Below are 27402 nucleotides of genomic sequence, written 5' to 3' on the forward strand. Positions count from 1 at the left end.
TTGTTTAAGCTTCTTGCATTCTGGTTAATTTTCCCAAATTGCCATATGAGTTGATGAAGACATCAATGTGTTCCCCTCCACACTACCCTCTGTGCCATTGAAAGCTTTGGGGGGATGGATGGGGGGCGGGTAGCTCAGTGGGTAAAGCACTTGTTTTTAAGCATGAGAACCTGAGTTTAAATCTCCAACCACTCCTCCCCTACACATGTTCATGCCTGTATTCCCAGAGCTGGAGTGGCGGTGACGGGGAGAAACAGGTGGGTTTCAGGGACCCATTAGTTGGCCGGCCTAGTCAACCAGTGAGCTTCAATTTCAGTGAAAGACTTTCTCAAAGACTCCAGGTATGCACTGGTGCACACATACACAGGACCTCGTGATTCTGCTTTTGAAACAGAGCCATGCTGCCTGGGACTTGCTTCATAGGCCGGGCAGGCTTTGAATGTACAGTCTATGCTCCAGAGCTTCTGCCTTCCGTCATCAGGACGGCAAGTTGCTGAATGCATACCACTGACTGTCCAAAAGCCTACAGCATCTAGGAGTTCGCTAAAGGTGGGCTCTACACCGTGCAGGCTTCCTGCTTAGGTGTATACTGTGATGTGGTTTGTAAAGTTTGCTGAGCTCAATGTCCTTAGCGTTGTGACACCTTTTTGAGTGGGCTCTTGTGTACCTCAGGCAGCTTTCGGGTTTGATAGGAAGTGCTGGTGAAAGACCCCGTAGGGAGACCCCCACTCAAGTCTCGGGAGGACACGCACCCAAGGAATCACAAGAGACTATCTTGATGTAATCACATGAGGCAGTTTAATTTTTGGAGCACTCCGGGCCGACACCACACCTATCTCACGCAGGAGATAGTGGAATCGACCCCCAGGCTCAGGGGTTAGGGGTTTCTATAGGGAAAAGGTCTGGGGGAACAAAGGAATCAGTGTGGTTATACATGATTGGCTAGTTCAAATATTAACTAGTACATGCAGAACAGAGTGAAAAATTCCTAAGCTTGGTGTTAATCTGAGTCAACAGAGCATCTGACCTTAAACCATATCTCAGAGGACCAGATGGCCCACTACTCAGTGTCTGCCCAGACATGTCCTTGCATGCTTTCTCTTCTATATCTTTTTGGCCTGTTAGTAACAGCTTGCTTTTGCCCAGGCTTATTTGGACATATTTGACCTTGGTCCACTGTGTTTTCTTCAAACCTGCAATTTTCTCATTAGCCCAGCACAAGTCTTAAATTTAACTCTTTCACTGGGAACATGGGAGTGTACAACCATGCCTGCCCTTATGGGGTACTGGGAATTGAAACCAGGGACTTGCATATGCTACATAAATGTCCTACCCACTGAGCTTATACACTCAACCTTAGGACTTGTACTTTTATGTCTGTTATGACAATAGCTCAAAATGTTTTATCATTTTTTCTTGTGTTTTCTTACCAGCTACTAAGCCCCATTCCCTAAGGTTGGATGCTAATGCCTGTGTGATCTTAACAGGTGACAACTGAAGATCTGAGACCAAGTCTGTGAATGTGCAAGCAAGGACAATATGCTAATATTGTCATATGGATGCAAAAAAAATTAGACACATTCCAATTTTTGGGACTAATACAAAACAGCTGTAGTATCTATTATATATGTACACACACACACACACACACACACACACACATTTATGTGGGCACATCGCTTGGGTGAAGCACCGAGACACCGCTCAGGGGACGGGAAAAAGCAGTCTGAGACATGGGAGGCCGAGGCTGGAGTTCCCTGACTCCTGGGCATCCAGTCACCTCTGGAAAACCCCACAGAAGAATCAGGAATGAAGGGCAGACCTGCAATGAAGAGCCCAGGACCGGGAGTTCCCAAACTCCTGGACATCAAGGTGCCGCTGGGCCACAGGGAGTTGGGAGGGGTGTGGGGGTTTGAGAACTCCAGCTTAGCTCACTGGCGATGGTCCTTAGCTAGGCCACAGTTGTCTGGGATCACAGAGAAGCCTTCTGCTGGAGACTTAGGCTATAACTCAGTAGTCAAAGGCTTTCTCCATGCTTATCCATACCATTTATTGACTGTTCAGCATGGCAAATGGGCACATAACAACTTCTCAGGGTGGACCAGAGATTAAATACCTTTTGCAGGACATAATGTCCAGGAAGGAAAGCTTATTGGCTAAATCCTCAGAGCCTCTAGATACCTCATTAGCATGGAGAACTCTGTGACCACAGGTCATGTTTCCTGTGTGGGTAGTGTAGCACATGTTCCAGGCCAGGAATCTAGTAGGGGCAGGGAGATGCCTACCGTCTCAGGTGGGTGCCTGGGTGCTGGGGTCTCGGGCCCACTCAACCTTACCAAGTTTCCTGACACAGTCTACTGTCCCTCCCCACACCCCACATACATATACATACACACACACACACACACACACACATTTCATGTCCTATATAGGGACATATGCTGCCTTAAAAACTTTTTTTTTTTAACATTACTAGTGTTTATACTTCCTGTGCATGTTTTGAGACAGAGTGTGTGTCTTTAAATTCTCCATCCCTTCAACCTCAGCCTCATTCTCATTGAGTACTGGGATTATAGTGGGTACCACACATCCAGCTTGTCTCTTAGCTTAAAATAACGTTCACTAACAATTGTTACTTGGGCACGAAATGTTCCCCACAGCCTCACTAGCTGGCAGTGGTGGTTTTGGAGTTCAGAACTTTAGGAACTGGGGGCTGGCCAGGTGTCCTGGGCTGAGGTGCAATGGGGGTTCCAGGCTTTTGTTTTGTCTTCTAGCCCCTGGAGTTGAGGAGTCTTAGTCACACACTGGCACCAGGGAGTTGCCTTCTGCCATCTCTCTCCACAAAGGCTATATTTCTTCACACTGGGAGGTTTTCCCAAGTTGCTTCTTGCCAGATATTTGGTCACAGCAAAAAAGAACGTAACCAATATTCCACCTAAGTATAGTGCGTAATATTGTCCATAGTTAGAGATGCTGCATCCATTCCTGTCATTTAGTAGTACACTGCGGTGATCACTTCCCCAGAAGCTGCGGCAAACGCCGCCAATCAAGTTCCATTTACCTCTTCCTAGCTAGAAAGCAGCCCAGTTCTGTTGGGACAACTATGTCAGAGGTCAAGAGCCCTACTTTTCGCCTTCTCTGAGGAAGGGTGGCCGTGTAACACTCTGCTAGGCTGCAGAATTCTGTGGACTGTTTTCCTAGGAAAAGGAGTCGAAGTTGAGACTTAAGTGCTGAAGAAATAAGCAGTGTATTCAGATGAAAACAAGTGAACCACTGCCACACAGCCATGCTGGACCGGCACTGAAGCCAGACACCGGCCTCAGCATACTGAGGCTCACAAAGCGGTTTGCTATCGGTCCACACCTAGACTTATGGGAGACAATCTCTTATTTGGTTAGGATAAACAACCACAAATGCCTGTTTTCATATAACAGCTCAAAGAAACCAGCATACAGCCATACCACCCTGAACGCACCCGATCTTGTCTGATCTTGGAAGCTAGGCAGGGTTGGGTCTGGTTAGTACTTGGATGGGAGACCGCCTGGGAATACCGGGTGCTGTAGGCTTAGATTAAAAGGTTTTTGTATGCGTATGGGCATTTTGCCTGCATCTATGTCTCTCCAATATACGTGTGCCTGGTGCCCTTAAAGAGGGCACTGGATCCCCTGGAGTTACTTAAGATACCACGTGGGTGCTGGGTCACACAGATTGAGCCAGCTCTCTAGCCCCTGGCTAATGGCACTTTTGAAAACATTGTGTATTGCTGGCAGGGTGCAGGCAGAGTCTTACAGGATGTTTTTAGACATAGACACCGGGAAGCCAGGGAGAGCCCCTAAATCCCACTGTGCCTTGAGGTTGACATCGCAGGCCCCGACAGGCCTGAAGTATAGTGTGGTAGTAGATCACTTGCTCCACATCACGAGAGTCGTTGACTTGATCCTGGTACCATGCGGGTAGGGGTGGGGCTCTTCCTTCTAATTACGGAGAAATTTCACAAGGATGACTGCCACACACCTTTATTTCTCACCGCATTTTTGCTTTTTGGTTTCTTACACAATGACATAAATAAAAACATATACACTGTGAAAGACTCAGAAAGTGAAAGAAAATACAACTCATACATGATCCCCAACACCACCCCCCCAACCCCCTAATATTTGGCACATTTTCCAGATGTTTTCTACAATTGTCTACATGTACACTGGATTATGCTACAAATACTTTTCAGACTTTAGCCACTTACACACTGAGATGAGACTGATAAAGCACACCAGCAGACTGTGCAGGAGAGAACGACAGTCAGCCTTCTAGAAACAGGAGTGTGCTGTGTGACCTCCGCTGAGGCTGCTGCACTCTCAGCAGCCCTTTGCATCTTTACATGGGTGAAAACCAGAGATGACAGGAAAGGCGCATTCCAACCTGACCCAGAGTTCCAGCTGCTGCCAGCTTCCTTCTTTTGGTCAAGCTCTCTCTACTCTCCCTTATTTCATATCCCCACCCCACCGCCAAGCCCCCAGACAGGGTTTTGCTCTCTTGCTATGTAGCCCAGACTGGTCTCAACTCAGAGCTCCCCCTGACCTGCCTCATCCTCCAGTGCTGGGATCCAGGTGTGTATCACCATGCCTGGTAAAGCTTCCTTAAATCTCAAGAAATACACTCCAAACCATGTAAGGAATGAGAGGCTACTTTTTGGGAGACAACATTATCTAGACAGAGTTTAAAAATGTTACATAAAATAATTTAACAGGATACTCAGAACAATTAAATGCTTTAAACTAAAATTTCAATGTAATACTCTATATACATTATAAATTTTCAATGAATTAGAAATTAAAGACAAAATTTGTATTAACTGTAACATCTAAAAATTATACCAATAGCATGTCGACTTAACCACTAGACTCAGGAACTGTGTCCTACAGCGCTGTCCTGCCCATCACACGTAATGGGAATACACGCAACAGAAGCCATGTGCCCTGTTGTACAATGTGACTACTCAGTGTGTGTCTTCTGTGAAATGCCTGGGTCCTGATGAAGCTCAGCTAGATCTTCACACATCATGTTTCCCTCAATGGACTAAAAGTTTCAACATGACACAAAGACAACCACAAACATCCAGCAGTACATAGTTAATATGGATTTTTAAACTAGCTGCCTGAACATTGGGTTTGATGGTTAAAATAAACATAGCAACTATAACTATAAGGAAAAAAGAAAAGAAAAATGCTCCCCCAAACCCAATTTACATAAAGAGAGGTAGGTGGTCTACCATGTACAGAGGGCAACCTTGGCAGGCAGAGGTTAACTCACATGTTCACACAGCTACTGTGCCTACCTCTACAGCATAGGAGGCACTCAGCGAGCCCCAGGAGCACCAGGGAGCACCAGGGAGCAGATGACACTGTCCTATGTGGTTCTTTTTTACCAGTGAAATTTGCTAATGCCACGAATGTGACATGCTGGTATTCTGGATTTATATGCTAAGCCCCTAGCAGCTGGCCATGGTAGAAACTGGCCACGGTAGTGTGTGCCTGAAATCCCAGTGGCTGGGAGCTGAGGGTAGGACTTACAACAAAAGCAAACCAGACAGCAGAGCTGCAGCAAGCTCCAGCTGCTTTCAGAACTGGTGCATAAACAGACACCCGTGAAGAACACAGAAAGAAAGAAGGGACAGTTTCAGGTCTCACATATACAAATTGCACCAGACACTTCCTCCACAGCTGTGCCCAGGCTGCAGGGCAATCCCCTAACAGCGACCTGGGGCACCGTTGGGGATAAACAGTTGGAAGTCGACCTCAGAAGCTGAACAGAGCGATGGAAAGGAAGGCAAACACCAGCAGTTGCTCTCCAGCTGAGGGGCAGAAACCACCCTTTCCTCTAATCTCAGCATGCAACATTTTCTCATGACAAGATTACCTAAGAAGTCTGAGGTAAAAGGTATCAAAAGTGTTTCTAAACCCAGCAGCCTGCATGCAGACTGGGTCTTGCGATGGTTCAAATGTGGCAGTAACAGCGCACACACTGCACACACTGCACACACCTATCTACTAACAACCTGTCAGCTTTGGTTGAGAACAAGGCACGGGAACTGGTCAAACCATGTGAAGAGCAGGCACCGAGGGATGGGGTGAAGTTCAGTGGGAGAGCCTGCTCAGGGTAAACACGAGGGCCTGGGGCTCATCTCCAGCACAGTGAAAAAAACGAAAACAAAACGCCAACAGCAACAGACAGCAGAGAACCAGCCACTCAAATGATAGCTCAAAGATGGCGTCTGTTCTCAGTTATGTAGCTCAGGCTGCCCTGAACTAACTCAGTAAGCCAAGCTGGTTCTAAACTCACGAGCATACTGCCTTGGCTTCCCAATTGCTGGGATTATGGGTGTGTGCCACCACACCCTGCTAGGCATTTCAAAATCACTATTTAGACTTAAGGCAATTAAAAAAAAAAATGAGGCCTTAGCCAAAACTCTTTACATTTAGAAAAAAACAAGTAGAGCTCAACTGTCTACCTGAATCTGTACAGCAGGAGCCTGTTTGAGCAGGTAAGCCTATTTACAAGTAAGAACCTCTTACTCTTGTAACACTGTCCTGATTGAAGAGCATGAATAACTCCCATCCCTGCACAGTTAGTCCAGGAGCCCCAGTGACCCCAGGAATATGGACTAGCTGCCACAAGGGAACTATTTACAGCTTATAAACACCATATGTACATCTGCCCTCAGTCAAGGGCTATGGCTCACTCAGCTTCATACGCAGCATCACTTAGTAGGCACTAAGCACTTCTGTTTGAGTTAGAAGTGAGTTCTTAATACTGCTACTATTTACATTTCACATTCCCACCAGCCCCACCTTCCAATTAAAAGTACCAAATTGCTACAAATATTACTGTGGTTTACAAAATATTGTGTTCCTTGACTTTTTAGTGTAAGTAATATTTACTAATTTTTGGCATACTGATACACACAGCATTGAGCAGGAAATGGATAACTTGATGATAAGTTACTTCATTCTTTTCCTCTTTTTCAAAAGTGCATCTCGTAGTGCTAGCTGCAAGAGAAGAGAAAGACTACGTCAAGAGTGAGAACCTGTTACATCAAATAAATCAAGGTACCAGGCAAGAACGACTAGGTCAATATCGATCATAACAACATCATGTAATAAAATAGTCCCGACAGGATCCAATCCCAGTCAGAAAAAACGTCTCGGTGGGTAAAGGTGATTGCTGCCAAGTAAGATAAGCTTACCACACGTCACCTGTCACTTCTCAACAGCTCAGACTTCAAGACATTATTTTAGGAGTCAAAGGACAGAGAGTCAAGCTCAAGGCAAATATCTTTTCCTAGCTAATCCAGGTTCTTTTTTTTTCTTTTCTTTTCTTTTCTTTTTTTTGGTTTTTCAGACAGGGTTTCTCTGTATGGCCCTGGCTGTCCTGGAACTCACTCTGTAGACCAGGCTGGCCTCGAACTCAGAAATCCACCTGCCTCTGCCTCCCAAGTGCTGGAATTAAAAGGCGTGAGCCACCATGCCAGGCGCTAATTCAGGTTCTTACTTTAAAAAATATTTTACTCTATTCTTACTTTTGTGTGTGTGTGAAGGTGCATGTGACATGGTACCCTAGTGGGGATCAGAGCAAATCTTTGCGGAACTAAGTCTCTCTGCACAGCATGGTTCCTGAATTTTACCTGATGAGTCATTAACAGCTAGGCTGTTCATTTTTTAAAAAATGATTTTATTTTATTTTATTTATTTAAATATTTATTTCTTTATTTTATGTTATGAGTACCCTTGTGGCTGTACAGATGGTTGTGAGCCTTCATCTGGTTGTTGGGAATTGAATTTAGGACTCTGCTGACTCTGGCCCAAAGATTTATTTATTATTATAAATAAGTACACTGTAGCTGTCTTCAGACGCACCAGAAGAGGGCATCAGATCTCATTACGGGTGGTTGTGAGCCACCATGTGGTTGCTGGGATTTGAACTCAGGACCCCTGGAAGTGCAGTTAGTGCTCTTAACCCATGAGCCATCTCTCCAGCCCCAATTTTTTAAACCTTTAAATCACTTTCTGTCAGAAATTCATCAGGTGAGATAAAAGTGGACATGATTCTGTTGGGGCTCCTGTGACGACATCTGCAGTGACGTTCCATCTCCCTCAGAGGACTATCACCCAGTACTTGCTTGACTCAGCACTTAGAGGTACAGCTTCCACTCAAGGATTTTTTTTTTTTTTTTTTTTTTTTTTTTTTTTTTTTTTTTTTTTTGTATTTTTGAGACAGGGTTTCTCTGTGTAGCCCTGGCTGTCCTGGAACTCACTCTGTAGACCAGGCTGGCCTCGAACTCAGAAATCCACCTGCCTCTGCCTCCCAAGTGCTGGGATTAAAGGTGTGAGCCACCACCGCCCGGCATTACTCAAGGATTTCTAATCATTCCCAGATACCCAAACTACAAAAGGCTATTAAGAACAGCAAGCAAGGCCAAGGTACCGTCTTAAATGTGCTGAACACAATTCCATAATTCCCAAACACTCTGTCACACGCACTTGACTTGTTTTGCTTTGTTGGGAGCCAGGCAGTGACTCACTGGTAGGCTGAATGAGAAAGGCTTGGTGACCTGAAGGCCAGCCTGGGCTCATTCTCATCTGAGACCCTGTTTCAAAAGCACAAACCCATTCTAGGATAGACACTGCCCAGCTCAACGTCTGATGCTCTCAAGATTTGGATGTCATGTCTGTCTCCATGCCTTCAGCTTCCAGTTGGGACTATGAATCTCTTTGTGGGTTGTTGGGACATTTAAAGGAGAAAAAAATCTCCCCATGTCCGGCTAAGGAAGCATTCATCTCTCTTCCCAGGTCTTGTTGGTTGTACTTACACTTCACTCCCAGGACCCGTGCATGTGTGCTACTGAGAAGCTCTGAGTACTTACACCGCAGGCCAGTGCCCGCTGCTTATAAACTTCAGACAGCACAACTACTGCCGCATCTCAGTTCACTTCCCTCTTCAAATAGCACTCACTAAGTAGACAGTGTATCTACAGACCCTTCTCTCCAGAAGGCTAGAGTTCCTTTGGGCTCCACAGAAAGGCTTCTAAATTCTGTTCAGGACAGTGACACACCAGCAAGGGGTGAAGCTTGCTGCTGTCTGGGGTCATAGGAAGTTTCAGGGACACATGATGCATCTTGTGTTTACATTAAATAATGACGATCTAAGTACAGCTGACACAAGGGAAAACCAGGAACAAAGGTTGTGGTTTTGTTGCCCCCACCCCCACCCTACCCCACAGACAAGGTTTCTCTGTGTAGTCCTGGTTGTCCTGTCCTCACTCAGGCTGACCTTGAGGGTAGAGTCAACCTGCCTCTGCTCTGGATTAAAGGTGTTTGCCACCACCAATCAGAACAACATTCTTAAACCAATAGCTGTATATCCAATGAATTCTTAATGTAGTCTGAAAATCTAATCTTTGAGAGAAATGGTTAATAATGACTGATGAAAATGAAAGCCCAGCTTCTCTATCATACTAAAAAAGGCGTTCTATAAAACAGGAAGTGAGGGAGTGGGGCCCTAAGCTACATTAAACCTTGTTCAAAGCCAGCCTGCCGACAGGGTGGCTGTGTTGTAAGGAAGGCTCGGGAGGACAGAACTTAAGTCAATTCAACTACGCAGCAAAATTCAGAGCCTTTATTTAGAAATGGCAGCACTTTGCTATGTACACGTGTACACTTTGTTATGTACTGCAGGTAAAAGAATAAAGGCAGAGCAGGGTTCAGGTAGTGGTGCCCACAGTCACACAGCTGCCTAGAGGACTGGCCACTTCACTCAGCCTTGGCAGCCTGCCGTTGGCTAGCTACCAGGAAAGATAGTTCAGAGACTGTGTAGTCTGGAACTAGTGTTCTACCGCTGTTTCAGAACGATATGTGATAAGATCTGATATGCTTCCACAAGAGGAAGCTACACCATGTCCATCTGTTTACTACAGTGCATCACTGAGATACTCAGGCCAGCCACAAAGCATGACCCTGGGCCATACATGGTACCCCGAGCCTGCAATCATGAAGCAAAGCAACACCTAGGAGGCTGAAGCAAGAGAATCTCCAAGAAAAGTCAGCCTGGGTGAGTTCACACAGTACGACCCATCTTAAAACAAAAACGAGCAAGCAAACCAGCTAAGCTACAATGGATAAAACGAAATCCCCAAGGCTAGTAAACACAAAATGCCTTCTGTGAAAGAACACGGGAATCACAGCACAGCAGACCCGTGTGCTGAGCGCTGCTTTCCTACACTAAATTCGAGCTTTCTGAAAAGTCCCTCAAATAACCTGTATCAATTTCAATCTACTTTACAGGTCAGAAGACTATGTTAGCGTGGGACTGGACCTCAGGGGATCCTTTTTGCTTCTTTTACTCACAGAGAAGATCTGGGGTCACTCACAGGTCACATGGTGACCACTATCCACTCAGGTTTGAGTCTTTCCCACCCTCACTGCTCCTGGTCTCAGAGCACTCAGATGAACCACAAAGCACACTCGACACGTGGTCCTCAGAAGGTATCCCTCCTGTCTCGCATGTGGTCCTCAGAAAGCATCCCTCCTGTCTCGAACACAGGCTTCATGTTGAACCCACCTGCTTCTCCCGGAAGGAGCGTGCTGTTTTTGATCGGACATTCTGGCTGTACCGCATCATCATGAAGTTCTTCTGCTTTTTCTTCTCTTTATTTGTGGAACTGGAAAATGGGTTTATTTTTGTTTTCTTCCTCACAAACTCCTTTCGGTCTGTCCTTCCAGCCTATTAGCACAAGAGATTAGTGATCAGTATTTCTTCATAAATACACCTCAGGCATTCTCTAATCGCTCTGTTGGATGCCAAGGACAAGAACAGAACACAGCTCTTGCTCCTTAGAACTCAGTCCAACAAAAACAAGGTTTGAGCTCAGTGAAAGGAAATGTCCTGATTCAGCCTAATTCCCAGAAAGCCAAGCTGGTTTTCTCGTGGTAGGAAAAGAAGAAGGGAAAGACATCAGTGTGTGGAAAGCGCAGAGGAAGCATGGTTCTGAACAGAAGCAAAGGGAAGCAAAGGTGAGGAGCTTGTGCAATGACCCCTCAGAGCAGTTAAGGTACAGGAGCAACTGACAACAGTGTTGATGCACAAACACGAGCAGCAACCACATGAGCTAGAGGCTGGCTGACTGTGAACATGTTTCTACTGCTTTAATAAATGTCCTAAGCTTCTGATACCATGAACATGTAATTCTGCATTTTTATTCTCTACATTTTGAGTGGTAGTTACAAGGCTATATAGAGTTGTCAAAGTTCTTCTAACGTAGTGGGTATACATTTTTAACCCCAACACTAAGGAGGCAGATACAAGCTGGTCTTTAAATTCAATGATCTATATGGAAAGTTCCAGGACAGCCATAGCCACATAGGGAGAGCCTGTCAACAACAACAACAAAATACAGCAAAACACAAGACAAAGCCACTAGGGCTTGGCTGTGACTCAGCAGGGAGAATGCTGCCTGGCACCAGCCCTGGGTCCTCTCAAGTGTGGCAGCACATTTCTGCAACAACCTTCAAAGTAGAGGCAGGAGGGACAGGAATCCAAGGGCATCCTCAACTAAAGCTTTAGACCAGCGTGGGTTACAGGCTATAGAAGATTCCACCCGTCTCAAAGCAAGACAAAAAACGTACCCAACTCAACACCTAATAATGGCGCATCATAGTCTGTGTTAAGTATCTCTTTGATGGAAGAAGAGAGAGACAGGAAGTTTATAGCTACATCACCGGGGCATTATAGTTCATTTTATTTGCTTTCTGTTGGCAAAAGGAAGAATGGTATAGGCCCCACTCACCATTGCGGTTGCTAGTCTTGTCTCCTTGTCAGACTTGGGCTTTTTATGAAGGCGTTCAATGTCCCGAAGAGACAGCAATTCACCCCTGTGGTGAGGGAATCAAATATAAGATGGGGTGGATTTGCTTGCCTGCTACCACCACTGCCACACTGGCTGACTGCAGGCTGGGCCACTCTCACCTGGACTCCTCCTCACTGTCAATTTCCAAGTATTTCCTTTTCTGGGCTTTCCCCGGGGCAGCATCCATTTCCTTCTTCATCTGGGCCATGCGGATTTTCTGGAAGTCATCCTGCGTTAAGACTCGACTGGTGCTGATGGCTGCAGCCTTGGCTTTCCGCTCCTCCATGGGCATGCTGTCCAGCTTCATGGCCTTGAAAAGCATACAGCCAAAAGGATAACTGACTACTAGCTTAATGACAGCTCAGCCATTTAAATTTTAACCTGGCATCTCGGTAAACACCAGCGTGTGGCAGTCTCGAGGCCATGTAGACTTACAATTGCTTGCTGCTCTTCGTCAGAAGAGTGGTGCACATCAACCCACTCGCCATCCTCCTCCTCTTCACTGAGACTGGCACTCTCCCATCCATCTGTGGGAAAGAGAACTCACTGCCACAGCTGTCCCTTCACGTTGGGTAGTCACAGCAAGATAAGATAAATGAGCAAGGTTGAAAAGGAAGGTAACGAGCCTTGGATATGCCACTGACCGACAACTGCAGCTGATGTGTCCTATGCCACAATGATTTAGTTAATTTAAGGAAAGGGGACTAGCATTAAGTATCTATTAAAAGCCAAAATGTTACAGTGATTTACCTAATTCTCACAGCTCAAAGAGGAATGGCTTCTGAGTAAGAAACATACCAGAGGCTGGGTGTGATGGCGCACACCTTTAATCCCAGCACTCGGGAGGCAAAGACAGGTGGATTTCTGGGTTTAAGGCCAGCCTGGTCTACAGAGTGAGTTCAGGACAGCCAGGGTTTTGTTAACACAGAGAAATGCTGTCTCAAAAAAAAAAAAAAGGCAAGGAAGGAAGGAAGGAAGGAAGGAAGGAAGGAAGGAAGGAAGGAAGAGTCCAGAAAACACAGCCTGTACTCAGATCACAAGCAGCCTGTCAGATTCTCTGTGGTCCACCATTTTCACTCATAATAAGCTTCCTGCCAGGCGGCTTCAGGGGCTAGACTGCCCTAGCATGAGGAGAGATTGAGCAAGGTTCAAACCCCAGCAAAAGGCAAGGCAAACAAAGGCGGACAGAGGAACCTTCATCATCTCCTGTACTCGCTTCCTTCTCAAGCTCTAGAACCTCCGCTCCCGGGATGTAGTCTTTAGCATCTAATTCTCCATATTCTTGTATTCTTGCTTCGATGGAGGCTTCAGTGGGTTTACCCTAAAAGAGAACATTATTGAAAAGAAAGGTGCTTAGATTTTTTAAAAATACATTATGAAAGGCCCCGAAGAGTGTGAACACTATTAAAAATGTTGTCAAATAACAGAAACAACCTGCTAACATGTCAGACACAACATAAACCCCCAGGAACAGCAAGTTCACTTCTTTCTCATGGTCTTCTGATTGAATTTGAGAAACTGGCTTTGTAAAGAATACCAAACTCTGACATTTTCACACCTCCCTCTCCGCTGAAAGAGGTAGCACCTGGCAGGGCTGTGTCACACTGTGACACAGTGTCACACACTGTCAGCTACAAACAGCCCAGCATACCTTTAGGACTGAGCTGTCTGTCACAGTGCACACGTCAGCAGCAAGGGCCGAGGACGGAGGAATTCAGTCAAGTCCCCCATAAGCTTGAAGAACAGACCCACATACATCACACTCACTCTCCGGGAAGGCAAAGCTAACATGTGAACTGCAGGCATTACCCTTACTTTCTGAGACCACAATCTTTAGACTAACCTACCCGGAATTTCTTCTGCAACATCTGAGGGTTCAGTGTCCGGAAGAGATGGATCAAAGTCCTGGCAGACATCATTACATCTATGAGACACACCTTTGATTAGGAATTCTGAAGCAAAGGCAACAGTGAGGTCAAAGTGAGTCACACTGTACCCAGTCAGTGCCTACAGAGAACCACCTGCTACTCACTCTTATCTTTGTGTGTCTTATATTGAGCCAGGTCCTGAAGTAGTTCTTCAGTCATGGCCAGAGGACATCGAGCTGTGATCTCTTTTATAGCATTGATTCTAGAAAAGGAAAAATGGATTTAAAATAAGAGTACTAGGCTGGACTTTCCAGGCTTAGGCCCCTAACCCTGTAGTGTGGCAGACAGAGAATGTGAGGGCAGACAGCCCTACAGACTGGCACTCCTGACAGTCGCACGTCCTATGACTGTTCAATAAGGATCAGTGTTAGGCAGTATTGGCTTACCAGCACTAAGGAGAGAAGGCATGAGGTCTTTAGGGCTGTTACCCCAGCAGCAGTTTGCAGGGAGATACAGAGAAACCACTTAGCATATCATTTACAGGTGCACAGATTAGATAACCCTTTGTGTTACCCAAAAGGGCTACTGCAGTTCTCTAGAATTAAAGAGTGATTCGTTAACAAATCACTCGTGCCCGCACAAGAGAGGTGGGAGAAAATGAAAAACTTAGGTTGGTGAACAGTCATTTGTGGAAGAATCAATCACATGGCTGATGAGGACAAATACTGTTATCTAGTTCCCTCTTCAGAATTCTGACCAATAAGTGAAATTATAAAGCTTCCTGAGAAAACCACTTTTCTAGAGGCCACATGCGCACAGGGTAACTGTCCATCTTAACACATTATAAACACTGACTGTCCCCAAGTGTGGTCTACATACCCTACGGTCATGACTTCCCCAGAGTTCTTGTCAGTTACAAAATTGTTGGCCACCGTCAGGAGTAACGACTGAATAATCTGAGTTAGAAACAAAAGAGCTGAGTCAGGTGAAGGTCCTTGCTTCCCATGAATGCAGACTGCAATGTAGAAGCAGCCTGCTGCTTCAGGGTGCACACTGAGAACCAAAGATAAGGAAGAGAGAAAACCATGCGCCCCTAGCTCAGTACTCTGGGTTATAGTTAAGATAAAGTTTACTGTCCTTTAACATCGTATTATCTTTTACATTTTTGTGTGTGTGTGTGTGTGTGAGAGAGAGAATGTAGATGTGCATGTTGTGTGTGAGAGAGAATATACATGTACATGAGTATGTGCATGTTGTGTGTGTGTGAGAGAGAATATACACGTGCATGAGTGTGTTCATATGTTGTGGAGGTCAAAGAATAACTTGTAGGAGTCAGTTCTCGTCCTCACTGAAGCTGCTCTCCCATTTCTGCTGAGCTGCACTTCCAGGCTGGCTGACCTTGCTCTCTGGGGAGACCTTCCTGCCTCTCCACCATCTCCTGGTAGGAGTGTCAGGGTTAGATGTGCACAGCTGCATCTAGTTTAAATGAGTTTGGAGTATCGAACTCGTGTCAGTTTTCTGGTAAGTACTTTTACCCACTGAGTCATGTGACTGGCTTATAACAGTTTTCCTTTTTTAAAAATTAATGTTTTAGGTTGGCATATAAAGTAACAGGTTTCATTGTGGCATTTTTAATACATGTGTCACTTCTTTGTGATCCTTCATCTCCACAGTGCACTCTCTACTCACCTCTGCTTCTTCCCTTCCTTCCCCCAAATGGTCTTGCTCCTGCTCTGTTTAAAGGGTTCTGTTTTGTACTCGTGTGTGTGTGTGTGTGTGTGTGTGTGTGTGTGTGTGTGTGTGTGTGTGATGTGTGCTGGTGGCCTCAGAGGCTGGGAGAGAACAGACCACCTGGAACTAGTTGCAGGCCGAGTGTGAGCTATCTACCTTGCGTTCTAGGGACCAAGCTTGGGTCTCCTGACCAGCAGCAAGGCCTCTTACCAAAGCCATCTCTCTAGCCTCCACTTCTGCTTTCTTACCACATTTATTCCATTATATTGTTTCCAACAATGACAAAAACAAAACAAAACTGTGCTTTGACACAGGATAAGTCAATGTTCTTTGAATCAAAAGATTGAACAATAATCACCATGAACTCACAAATACCCTTGGACCTTCCTAGTCATAAAACTTGGTTATTACAGTCAGAACCCTCAGCTTGCTCCTTTCTGTGAATTGTACAGCTAACTTCTATGTCCATCTCCTTCGGAGTTAGGTCTCCTCTGTTCTCTTAAAGAAGAGGGTCAGGACAGACAACAACTCTGGAAAGAAACCCTAACACACCAACGGTGGCACCCGTGCACACACTCAATGCGGAGGTCAGGGGAAGTGTCTCACCTCGGGGGGCACCAGGTGATGAGAGGCTTGTGCAGCAAACAGAAGGATCTTCGTGACTTCTAAAAGCAGAAGAGACAGAAAGGGCAAACGTTGTCACTCTGCCTCCAAGGACTACTGCAACGTGGCAAGCAAATTCTGATGTCATGACTGTCACTTAACATAGCTACTTCAACACCACATCCGACCTGTCTGCATGGCTCACTCACTGCCACTTTCAGGCCCCTTGCTCAACTGCTGCTTATCAGAAAGGTCTGCCCGACCCCACTGCCTAAATAGCACTTGCCCCATACTTGCTACTGTCCTTCCTCTGTTTTCCTCTTCCAAATACTTGACCTGGATATTATACCCAGCGACGTCTAGACTTCTGTCTAGAGCACAAATTTGGTGAGAGTAAGGACTCTGTTTTACGGTCACTGTGCATCTTAGTGTCTCACAGACGTTCTACTCTCCTTGGCTTCCTGTGCATGCACAAGGCCATGAGTGGCAGCTCACACCTACAATCCTAGCACTTAAGAACAGTAGCAGAAACGGAAGGACCAGTCAGGGCTGCATACCAAAATCCATTCTAAGCCCCAAACTAACCAAGCAAGTCACACACACACACATACAAAAAACTGCTGAATAAACTCAATATCCATCTATCACATACTCTTTTCCAAGAGGCAGCATAGTATATGTAAAGAACAAGGCCTTGGGTCCAGACATGGCGACTTAGGCTGTAACTGCAGCACACAAGAGGCCAGTGAAGGCTTGCGGAAGTTCAAGTCAGCCTGAGCTATAGAGACCATTTCAAAAACAAACAAACAAAAAAGCATCAAACTGGGTTCAGGTGCATGCCAGAGACAGGCAGATCTCTGTGAATTCAAGGCTGGGCTGGTCTACAAAGGAAGTTCCAGATAGCCAAGCATGCATAGTGAGAGTTTCTCAAAAATATATTAAAAAAAAAACCCAAAACAAGCAATAAGCCATCACCAGTCAACAAACAAGAAAAGGAGGGGCCTTTGGGAAAGAGGGGCAAATGCTGATTCATCATCATTTATTTGAAATGTTCTTGGACACTTTCTTCCTATACTTCCAACCTGATCCAATGATGAACAGAGAGCTCTCAGCACAGTAGCAGGCTCGTGTCAGAAGCTCACCTGTTCACTGCCTTCCTATTCTGGTCAACTTCCAAAGGCAAGGCAAGCAAGCACCTCTCCCTGCTTTTGTGCCATTGCTGTGAATGCACACAAGGCCATGGAGAACTTAAAGCCCTGTTACCACAAAGCTACAGTTAAAGGTGAAACTGGAATATTTTGTATTTTGCGATTCACTTATTGTTATGTGTATGGATGTTTTGCCTGCACATGTGTATCTGCACCATATGCATGCCTGGTGCCTGCAGAGGTCAGAGAAGGGTCTCCTAACTGGAGTTATGGATGGCTGAGTCACATCGTGGGAGCTGTGAAGTAAAGCCAGGTACTAAACAAGAGCAATAAGTGTTCTTAACTGCTATGCCTTCTCTCCAGCCCCAAAATTGGAATTTTCAACAGGAGAATTTATATTATAAAAAGACTTGCTAAAAGCAAGTAAGAATTTATCTTTATTTTACTTAAAAAAAAAAAAAAAGGTGGGGGGAAACAGGGGTATGTATGTGTGTCTCTGTGTGGCTTTGTGCACAGTGCAGTGCTTACAAAGACCACAAGAGGGCACTCGATTCCCCAGAGCTGCCTGAAGTGGGTAATGGGAACTGAACTCATCAGGTACTCTGCAAGAGCAGTACATGGAAATAGCCACTCCTTGTTGTTAAGGAACAGGGAAATAAAGCCATGGCAGATTTAAGGAAGAGATGTAGGCCTCTCTGTCCTCCTTTGTCATGTTTTTGCCAGGAAGTTATGGCTGGGTTTTGTCTTCTGTTTGAGAAGAGCTTTGATGTACTCCAGGCTAGTCTCCAACCTGGCATGTAGTTAGGGTTGACCTGAAGTTCTGATCCTCCTGCCTCACTCAGCATTCCATTTTCCTTCTCTATACAGAACACACATAACTCCATCTGTCCTTAATGACACAAGAACCAGAGACCAGCCACTTCTTAGGTGGGGCCAGCAAGGAGCACACACATAAGCAGGTTACCTCTCTGGTGGGGCTGCAGAAACCTTTGCACAAAAGGGTAGAAGTTGAAGAGGAAAAGCTGTGGAGAGAAGAGCACAGCAGCTTTAACAGTTATAAACCTAAGCACGAGATTTCATTTCATGACAAATGCACCGGGGATCGTTCTGACTTGCTTTGTCTCAATAAGCATTCTCGCCACAGGCTAATTCAATAGGCTGCAGTAACCCAGGGAAAGAATTTCTTCCCCCACACTACCTGCTGTCTCACCACATTCGAGAGAAAGGGCAGAATTAAGCAGGCAAAGGCAAACAAACCCACACTCTAACCCTGACACTGGCCTGGCTGCAGAGCTCCGTGTTGGTGTTTAGAGAGAAGCAAGACCAGGACCAGCTGGTATCAAAGCTCCCAGGGACAGAGCAGAGCAGATCTAAATGGCACTGGTGTTATTAGATTGCCACAAACTGACAGGCCTGACTGTACTGTCTTCTAGCTCAACCACACTTGGGGAAGGAGAACAACATATTCAACCATGCCAGGAAGGTGGACTGCCACTAAGAGCTGTTCCCAGCACCAACATGGTAAGTCACAGCCATCTGTAACTCCAGTCCCAGAGAACCTAAGCTCTCTTCTGCTTCTATGGGCACTGAACACATGCACTGCACATTTCTTTGTGGTCTAAATTTTTTGGTAAAGGCAGCTATTCTAAAAGTATCAACACATATAACACACCCACACACCCACACCAACAAGTAGCTCTTGTAATCCAATTCAATAAAAAAAAAAAATACTTAGGGAACCCAGCATTGCAAACATATGATTCTCTACTACAGACACCTAGAAGTCAGGAATGTCGGGAAGGGTTAGTTAGGCACACTGAAAGGTAGCAAGCGTCAATACAAGTATGTGACTCATTCTGGCTCAGGAACATGTACCTGAAAGAACCAAGTGCAAACACAGAGCACAGTACAGTTACACATGAACTGAATGTGCATACATCAGTATTCATATGCACTGGGGGAAAACCAGCAGTAGACAAAAGCAGCTGTTTTCATGAGGACAGGCTGAATTTCCCCTGATTCTAACTGCAAAGGACTTGGGGACTAAAACTGAGACAACGTTCTACATAACCGCTTTCCTTTTCCAAGCCCACCCCACTGCTAACATCCACCAGGAGGAGCGGCGAGTTCCATACTTCGTGAATTCCCACCAATCTGGAGATGAGGTTCATGAGCATCATCTTCACTTCAAACCTCTCCTTACAGCTCTCGAGCTGCTTCAGAAGCTTCTCTGCAAAGTCTGGAAAGAACCAAAGCGTCACTGTGGGTCCCCGGCTGCAGAACAGGGTTCTACAAGCACAGGGAAAGGGACAGCAAAGTCACATCAGGGGAAAGACCAAGCACGGCGCTCCAAGTTCTGCTTCAGGAGTCCTAAGTTTTTAAAAGACTGTGTAAGTATAGTTGTCTCAAAGCTCACTCTGTAGACCGGACTGGCCTGGAACCAGAGATCTGCCTGCCTCTGCCTCCTGAGTGCAGGGATTAAGGGTGTGTACCACTGCTCTAGGTGACCTTTTACATTTCTTTAAAGAATTTATTTTTATCTTTGTGCATGCTTGCACGTGTGTATGAGCTCATGTGTGCAGGTGCCCACAGAGGCCAGAAGAGGGGTTGGATCCCTTTAGAGCTGAGCTGGTACCATAAGCTGCCTGAGAACCAAACTTGGGTCTTCTCCAAGAACAGCCAGTGCTCTTACCCACTCGGGCAGCTCTTCAGCCCAGGATTCCTAAGATCTACTCTTAAAATCATTCCTTTTACTTTTTGAGGTTATAATATATTATTTTCCCCTCCCTTTCTTCCCTTCAAACCCTTCCATATACCTTTTCCTACCTTTTTTCATTGTTACATGCACATATGTGTTTCTAAATACACAAATACACAGATTCCTGAAATGTGTGTGCATCCACCTCTACAGTGACTCTGGATATGGTCTGCTTCTGAGGTGTGCTCTGCAGACCACCAGCAGCCAATCTACTTGGACTTTCTCGGGAGTGCAGTCTCTGAAGTCACATCCACAGCCTCCTGATTCAGAACCTGCACTTTACCCAGCTCCCTCGGTGATTTGATTAAGAAACCCTGACCCGGGGGCTGGTGAAATGGCTCAGTGGTTAAGAGCACTGGCTGCTCTTCCAGAGGTTATGAGTTCAAATCCCAGCAACCACATGGTGGCTCCCAACCATCCTTAATAAGATCTGATGCCCTCTCCTGGTGTGTCTGAGAACAGCTACAGTGTACTTACATATAATAATAAATATTTAAAAAAACAAAAACAAAAACAAAAAACTCGAACAACAATGTTCAGGCAAGCAGGAGGCAGTCATTCTTTAAAAAAAAAAAAAAGAAACCCTGACCCAAACAAGAGGAAGGACACAGGAAGTAATAAGGTCAACAAGGAGCCTAAAAGCAGTAATTACGGTACCTTGGGGATCATGAATCAAGTGAATAGCTGAAAAGTTAAACACTTCAGGTTTCTTCTTCTTCTTTTGTTTCTGAAAGAGAAAATAGTTCAAAACTCCTTTGCTCAGAATCCTTTTGCCATGACCTTCTAGCTAGTCCTAGGCAGGCCGTTAGACTGTGCGCGTGCTGCATCCACCAGGGAAGCCGTCAGCGTGCGACTCCCTCACTCTTTGCCCTGTCTCACTGAACCTGGAGCTTTCTGTTTTCCATTGGCACTGGCTGGTTACCAGTTTCCACCTGTCTCTTCTCCCACCAGTGCTGGGGTTACAGATGTGTGCGGCTACATCTGGCTTGTGCTAGATATCTAAACTCAGGTCATCATGCCTGGGCAGCAGTATTCTTACACACTGAGCCACTTCCCTGCCCCATAACACTGACTTAAGAGAAAAACAAAACCAAAAACAAACCAACCAAAAAACCCCTTGATTTACATTGTTAAAAACTAAAGTATGGGGCTGGAGAGAGGGCTCAGCACTGACTGCTCTTCCAAAGGTCCTGAGTTCAAGTCCCAGCAACTACATGGTGGCTTACAACCATCTGTAATGAGATCTGATGCACTCTCCTGGTGTGTCTGAAGACAGCTACAGTGTACTTACATCTAATAATAAATAAATCTTAAAAAAAAAAAAACCAAAAAAAAAAACTAAAGTGTGTGTGGGGGGGTGGGGGTTCTGATGCCCTCTTCTGTTGTGTCTGAAGACAGCAACAGTGTTCTTACATACACCTTTAATCCCAGCCCTTGGGAAGCAGAGGCAGGCGGATTTCTGAGTTCTAAGTTTGTTTTTAACTCTATCTCTTGGTTTCAAAACCTTAAACGTGCTGGTTAAGCTCCCCGTGCCCCCCTCCGCATATTCTGCGCTCTTAACAATTGCTGCTACATTCCCAGGCACACCCTCACCTTCAGCACTTTCATTGCCTTTTCCAGCTTCTTCTTGTTTTTGGAGCCCTTCTTTCCTGTGGCATATTGCACCAGCAGGTCTCTCGCTGTGGGCCCGTCATCCTGAAAAACAAACCACACTAGAAACTGGACACAGGCACATCCGTACAGTCAGTTTGCGATCCTTTCAACCACATCCTTTGTTCTAGACGTTTATTTACTTTGACTTATGTGTCAGTGTGTGTGTGTGTGTTTATATGTGAGTATGTGCGTATGGGTCCCTAGGAGCTGGAGTTACAGGTGTCTGTCTGTCTGTCTCATCAGTGTGTGTGCTTCAACTATGCAAGGGTGCTTGTACAGACATCAGAGGACAAGGCTGTTAAGCTGGCTCTGCTTCCATCTTTACTTGGTATATGGAACTCTGGCCGCTGGAATTGCTCTGAAAGTGTCTTTATCTGCTGAGCCGTCTCTCTGGACCCTGCATCTTGGTTCTTAAACTTTTTGCACACAAATGAATACAACTTTCAAAATCAGGAAATATGCACACATGCAAAAATGGGCTATATTATTTATATTATTTTCATTGCAGCACTGGATTTGTTCTTAAGATTTAGTATTACTTTCATTTATTTCAGCATAATACGCAGATACAATGTTGCTTTTATTTTCAGGAAACTATCAATAGAAGAATGCTTAGTGTATAATACATTCATATTCTGGAATAAGTGGTGGATATCCATAGATCTAAACAAAACAGTAGCTCTGCATACACCAACACAAACAAAGCAAACTGTAGCATGTATGTGCTATGTACATAGCTTCTAAAAACGTACAACATATAAGACTATTTGTACAAACATACAGAAATGCACTGTAAAAGAAATGAATTACCCAGAAGGAAGGAAATATGATAGAAATAACCCAAGGTCAAAAAACCTTTACCCAAGCTGGGCACTGGTGGTGCATGCTTTTAACCCCAGCAGTTGGGAGGCAGAGACAGGCAGATCTCTTAGTTTAAGGCCAGCTTAATCTACAGAGTGGTGAGTTCAAGGACAGCCAGAGCTATACAGAGAAACCCTGTCTCAAAAAACCAAACTAATAAATAAATAAATACAGAAAGAAATCAAGAAAGAAAGAGAGAAAGGACGAAGACAAAGAAGAAAACCTTTACTCTGTGTACATTATTATCTGAAAGTTTTTACAATGAAACTTACTGATCTACTTATCAATGTTAAAAGAATTTTAGTGTGTGTGTGTGTGTCTGCACATCCCTGCAGATTCCTATGGAGATCATAAGGAGCTGAGTCTCTCAGAGCTGGAGTTAGCACAGCTTTAAGCTGTCTGACACACATTGTGTAAACCAAACTCCAGGCCCCTACAAGAGCAAGGGGGCGCTCTTCACCACCGAGGCACCACTCCATCTTGTATGTATCCAACCATGTATTTTTCAGGATGTTTAATGAAAAGAACTTCTTTTTACTTCTTCTAAGAAAAACTGTTTTATCACAAATCTTGATTAAAGACATTGCAATATTATTCTCCTTTCTTCCCCACTTTTGTAATGTTGGCATTACCTCCAAAAATGCCAGCATTTTTTCCTACAGGTCTTAATGGTCTGAACTCAGAGGAGTAACACACGAGCAACTGTGACATCAGGACCTGCATGAACCCACCTCAGATTCTGAGTCACTGTCCTGCTTCTCTTCCTCATCCTTCCCCAGGAAGAACGTCAAAGCAGCAACTAATATCTAAAGACCAACAAGGAAAACAATCAACTTACCCAGCTTACAAACGCACACTGCGTTTACATTTCCATCACACACACACACTGTTGTGTCTGAAGGGTAGGAGGGAGGGTAATACCCCCATCTCATGATTTAACATACTCCACAATGTCACGCACTTCACAAGTATGCAGCAACATCTTTAGCTAGTACGAGGGAGCAGGATATAGCTGGATGGCAGAGCACAAGCTTGAGAGTAAGTCCAGTCCCTGGTTCCATCCCCAGCACTCCTCAATCATTTATTAGACAAAAACTGGCTTATCTCATATGAAAGGAGAGTAAGTTCTCCCCTTGACAAGGATGGAAAGGCTTTGAGCCTCAAACACGATCCCCAGCACTCCCCAATCATTTATTAGACAAAAACTGGCTTATCTCATATGAAAGGAGAGTAAGTTCTCCCCTTGACAAGGATGGAAAGGCTTTGAGCCTCAAACACGAATGTACTTGAGGCACTGGCACCTAATTGTCTTTATATATGTGTGTCTAGCATTAAACACTATGACTTAAACAAACATCTGCCAGGCTTTATACAGTTACCCTTTGGTAGACTGCCTAGAATGTTTACGTGCCGCCAAGAAAAGAGCTACCACAGCCCTTACTGTAAGTTAAACATTGTCTTTGAGTTTCTTTCAACTGCCGGAGCTCAACAGAAGAAAAGTAAGGTATCAAAGGCAAATTTCTGCCATTTTTTTTTTTCAGCATCATACAGTTGGTCTTCCTGGTGTTTGTTTTTACAGACTTGCAGATTTCTAAAGCATGAGGCAGTAAGTGGTAGCCCTACAGCTCACCTTGGTGATCTTGGAGAAACATGCAGTTGTGATAACATTGACAGTTTTGGCATCATTCCTGGAAGAGAAAATGGCATAAACCCGACAGTGAGTACTTCTGACGTTAGGACATCGCTAACTAAGAAGACACACCACAAACTGCCTACATGCCATCTGATGGAGATGGTTTCTCAACTGAGGCTCCTCTGCTCAGGAAATGCTAGCTTGTATTGAACTGACAAAAAAGAACCAACCAATCAGAGTGCTTCTGTATTTTATGCCTAACTCTTCAATGTATTATAAGTATATTAAAGAATGTAAGATTTGAGCTGGGCGATGGTGGCGGCGCACACCTTTAATCCCAGCAATTGGAAGGCAGAGGCAGGCAGATTTCTGAGTTTGAGACTAGCCTGGTCTACAGAGTGAGTTCCAGGACAGCAAGGGCTATACAGAGAAACCCTGTCTCAAAACAAACAAACAAACAAAAAATGTAAGATTTAAAAATAAAAAAATAAAAAAATGTATACTCATCTCTGAGCTCTATAATCAATCATTATAAATTTAAAAAAAAGTTTATTTCTCATGAGAAAAACTCCTGTATGTGTTACCAGATGTTCCTTCTGTACAGTTCGATCATCACATCCAAAGACATCTTGGCTGCGGTTGCATTGCTGTCTCTCAACATGGTGTACATGAAGTTCTGCAGCACCTACAGACCCCAGGAGAAGGGCATCAATGCATGGCTGGCAAAAAGCTGGGAGCAAGGGGCGGGCGCGCCCATGTGCGTTTGTGTGTGTGTGTGTGTGTGTGTGTGTGTGTGTGTGTGTGTGTAGGGGCGGAGGTTTGAGGGGAGGGGGGCACTCACCACATTCACTTTGTTGTTCTTGTGTTTGGCGTTGATGTTCTTGATGTCTGTCACAATATGTGTGTATAAAGTCTGAGGAAACAAAGCACACACATTAAACCTAGGAGCACTTTTGACCTTGGAGAAAACACAAACATACAGAACAATTTTGCTTTTTCACTTCATTTTCTAATAGAAAAGATCCAAAACAAGCAAGAGCTCAAAAAAAAAAAAAAAAAAAAAAAGCTGAAAGAGTAAGACTGCTCTCCAAGGGTTAAACGTGGAATCATTCCAGAGATAGAAAAGCCATTATCCTACCTGCTATACAAAGAGCCACAACTCTTTTATTTCCAACAGGCAAAAAAGGAGAAGCAACCCAATGCCCATTTGCTGATGAACGGGCAAGCATGTGGCAGAGTCATATAATGGAACATTTGGCAACCAAAAAGATACAATTATATATACTACAGTATACACTGATCTTGAAACAGCATGCTAAGACAGCCACAAAAACAAGTCACAGATGACTCCACTTAAGGAAACCATCAGGAACAGGTAGAACTATGTGGTAGCACACCACTCTCTAGACAGGCAGAAAGAACGCTCAGGGGAGCTGGGTTAATTACATCAAGGTCAGGCTGGCCTACTCAGCGAGATCCTGTCTGGGGTGCAACTCATTGAACGAGCACTTCTAGCAACTGCAAGGCCTGGACTCAATCTCTAGCACAAAAAGTGCAAGGGGCAGAGAGATGGCTGTGTTAGAGGCACTTGCTGCTCTTCCAGAGGGTCCAAGTTTGGTTCCAGCACCCACATCAGGCAGTGACAACCATCAGCAACTTCAGCTCCAGAGGACTGGATACCCCTAGTCGCCATGGGCACCTGAACGCATGTGCACATAGCCACATACACTCAACTACATATAAGAAAAAAAAATCTTCTTTAAAAGTATACTGAATACTATTTATTTATTAATTTATACTGTACAGTTCAATGCACTTTTTAAAAAGATCCCTTTTTGTGTATGGGTGTTCCCTGCACATGTGCGTGCGTAGGTGCTCTGCATGTACTCGTTGCCTAGAAGAGAAGAGAATGTCAGGTCCCCTGGAACTGGAGTTATAGAGATTTGTGAGCTGCCATGCACATTCTGGGAACTGGACCCAGGTCCCCTCGAATAGCAGCAAGTGTTCTTAACCACCGAGCCATCTCTCAGCCCTGACCTGTTTTTAAGGGAAGCAAATATCTAACTGAATGCCTGACAAATCTGTGGCTATAAACATCACTAGTACTCAAAATATGGTCCCATGAATCATTTTTAGGTCACAGCTTAGACCAGAACTATAAATGCTCAAATCAAAAAAGTCTCTTAATAAATGGTATGAGGGATTAACTTTTTCTTTCTGAAAGTTGTCTCATAAGCCTTCAGCTCTTGGCCTTAAATAAACAAATAAAGTCATGGAAAAATGCTAAGAGCAATAGAACATGAAGTTTTACTGTGTGGGTTTGGTTCTAGCTAAGAGTGACTGCCCTCCCTTGTGTAACCGTTCAGTGCAGCATGGTCATGAAGAGGTTTGGGCACCAGACTGCTTGCAATTATAGTCCAGCCTACCACATGGATGCCACCTGACCAGAGACATGGCACTCATCTGTGCCTCAACCTGTCTGTCTATAAAGCTTAACAATGAAGATTTTTCTTAGGCTTTCCTTTTTTTTTTTTTTTTTTTTTTTTTTTTTTTTTTTTTTTTTTTTTTTTGGTTTTTCGAGACAGGGTTTCTCTGTGTAGCTCTGGCTGTCCTGGAACTCACTCTGTAGACCAGGCTGGCCTCAAACTCAGAAATCCGCCTGCCTCTGCCTCCCAAGTGCTGGGATTAAAGGTGTTCACCACCACTGCTGGGCACCTTATCAATCTTTATCTTAGGCTTCTGTAAGTAAAGCACAAACTCTGAGATTAATTCCTGGTCTAGAGTGGCATTCAGCCAATTTCCTATTGAAGGACTAGCTATCTCTCACCATACCTAACAATGTTAGGAGTTCTGTGACCTCTGAACTCTGCTGTGTAAGCTCAGGAAGAAAGGGATGGCAGGCTAAGTCTCTGCTCTTTACCTTCCGCAGGAGCTTGTCATGGCAGCGCAGAAGCTCAAAGAAGAGCTCTAGCAAACTTGATGGATTGATGAGATTCTTATTTCTCAGCAAGATCAAGGCTTTGCAAAATGTCTAGGGGGTAAAAGAAAACATACCAAAAAGGTGAGGTTAATCAAATGAGAAAACACAGCATGCATCCCATCTCTGCTCTCCATTTAGCAGGAAGGCGCTCTTGGGTCTCCCATTGCCACGACATGCACACAACAGTGCAGGTCTCCTACCATGCGGAGATCTGGGTCTAAGACAGTGTGGTTGTAGGAGAGCAGGTCCTTCAGCTCCTGCGGGAAGT

General features: G+C 44.8%; 1 protein-coding gene, 1 non-coding gene and 2 pseudogenes across 2 annotated transcripts; 3 read left to right on the forward strand and 1 right to left on the reverse strand.

The window, feature by feature from the left end:
• The first annotated feature begins 3447 nt into the window (after nt 1-3447).
• LOC116071533 lies at nt 3448-3566 on the forward strand. The gene has a single exon (XR_004110946.1). It is a non-coding gene; the product is annotated as a 5S ribosomal RNA (ribosomal RNA).
• A 3343-nt stretch (nt 3567-6909) lies between these two features.
• Sdad1 (SDA1 domain containing 1) lies at nt 6910-27396 on the reverse strand. The gene is made up of 20 exons (XM_031391002.1): nt 27335-27396; nt 27075-27185; nt 24996-25067; nt 24739-24839; nt 24152-24209; nt 23253-23327; nt 21601-21702; nt 20665-20734; nt 19385-19488; nt 18214-18271; nt 16105-16163; nt 14647-14723; nt 13932-14029; nt 13747-13823; nt 13094-13220; nt 12335-12426; nt 12019-12209; nt 11840-11924; nt 10615-10776; nt 6910-7046 (listed from the first exon to the last, which is right to left on the reverse strand). The coding sequence occupies exons 1-20, from the start codon at nt 27335-27337 to the stop codon at nt 6999-7001; spliced, it is 1770 nt and encodes a 589-aa protein (XP_031246862.1). The 5' UTR covers nt 27338-27396; the 3' UTR covers nt 6910-6998.
• On the forward strand, nt 23624-23716 carry LOC116071872 (annotated as a pseudogene).
• On the forward strand, nt 23734-23838 carry LOC116071871 (annotated as a pseudogene).
• Nucleotides 27397-27402: the final 6 nt, after the last annotated feature.

The sequence above is a fragment of the Mastomys coucha genome, unplaced genomic scaffold (assembly GCF_008632895.1).
Source record: "Mastomys coucha isolate ucsf_1 unplaced genomic scaffold, UCSF_Mcou_1 pScaffold22, whole genome shotgun sequence".
In the NCBI taxonomy this organism is placed as follows: Eukaryota; Metazoa; Chordata; class Mammalia; order Rodentia; family Muridae; genus Mastomys; species Mastomys coucha.

What these genes read in the sequence shown, in the direction of transcription:
- Sdad1 (XM_031391002.1), bottom strand. An exon ending in CTTGATTCATGATCCCCAAG is followed by an intron (nt 19,489 to 20,664) that starts GTACCGTAATTA and finishes GGTTCTTTCCAG; the next exon opens with ACTTTGCAGAGAAGCTTCTG. An exon ending in GATTGGTGGGAATTCACGAA is followed by an intron (nt 18,272 to 19,384) that starts GTATGGAACTCG and finishes TTCTCTCCACAG; the next exon opens with CTTTTCCTCTTCAACTTCTA.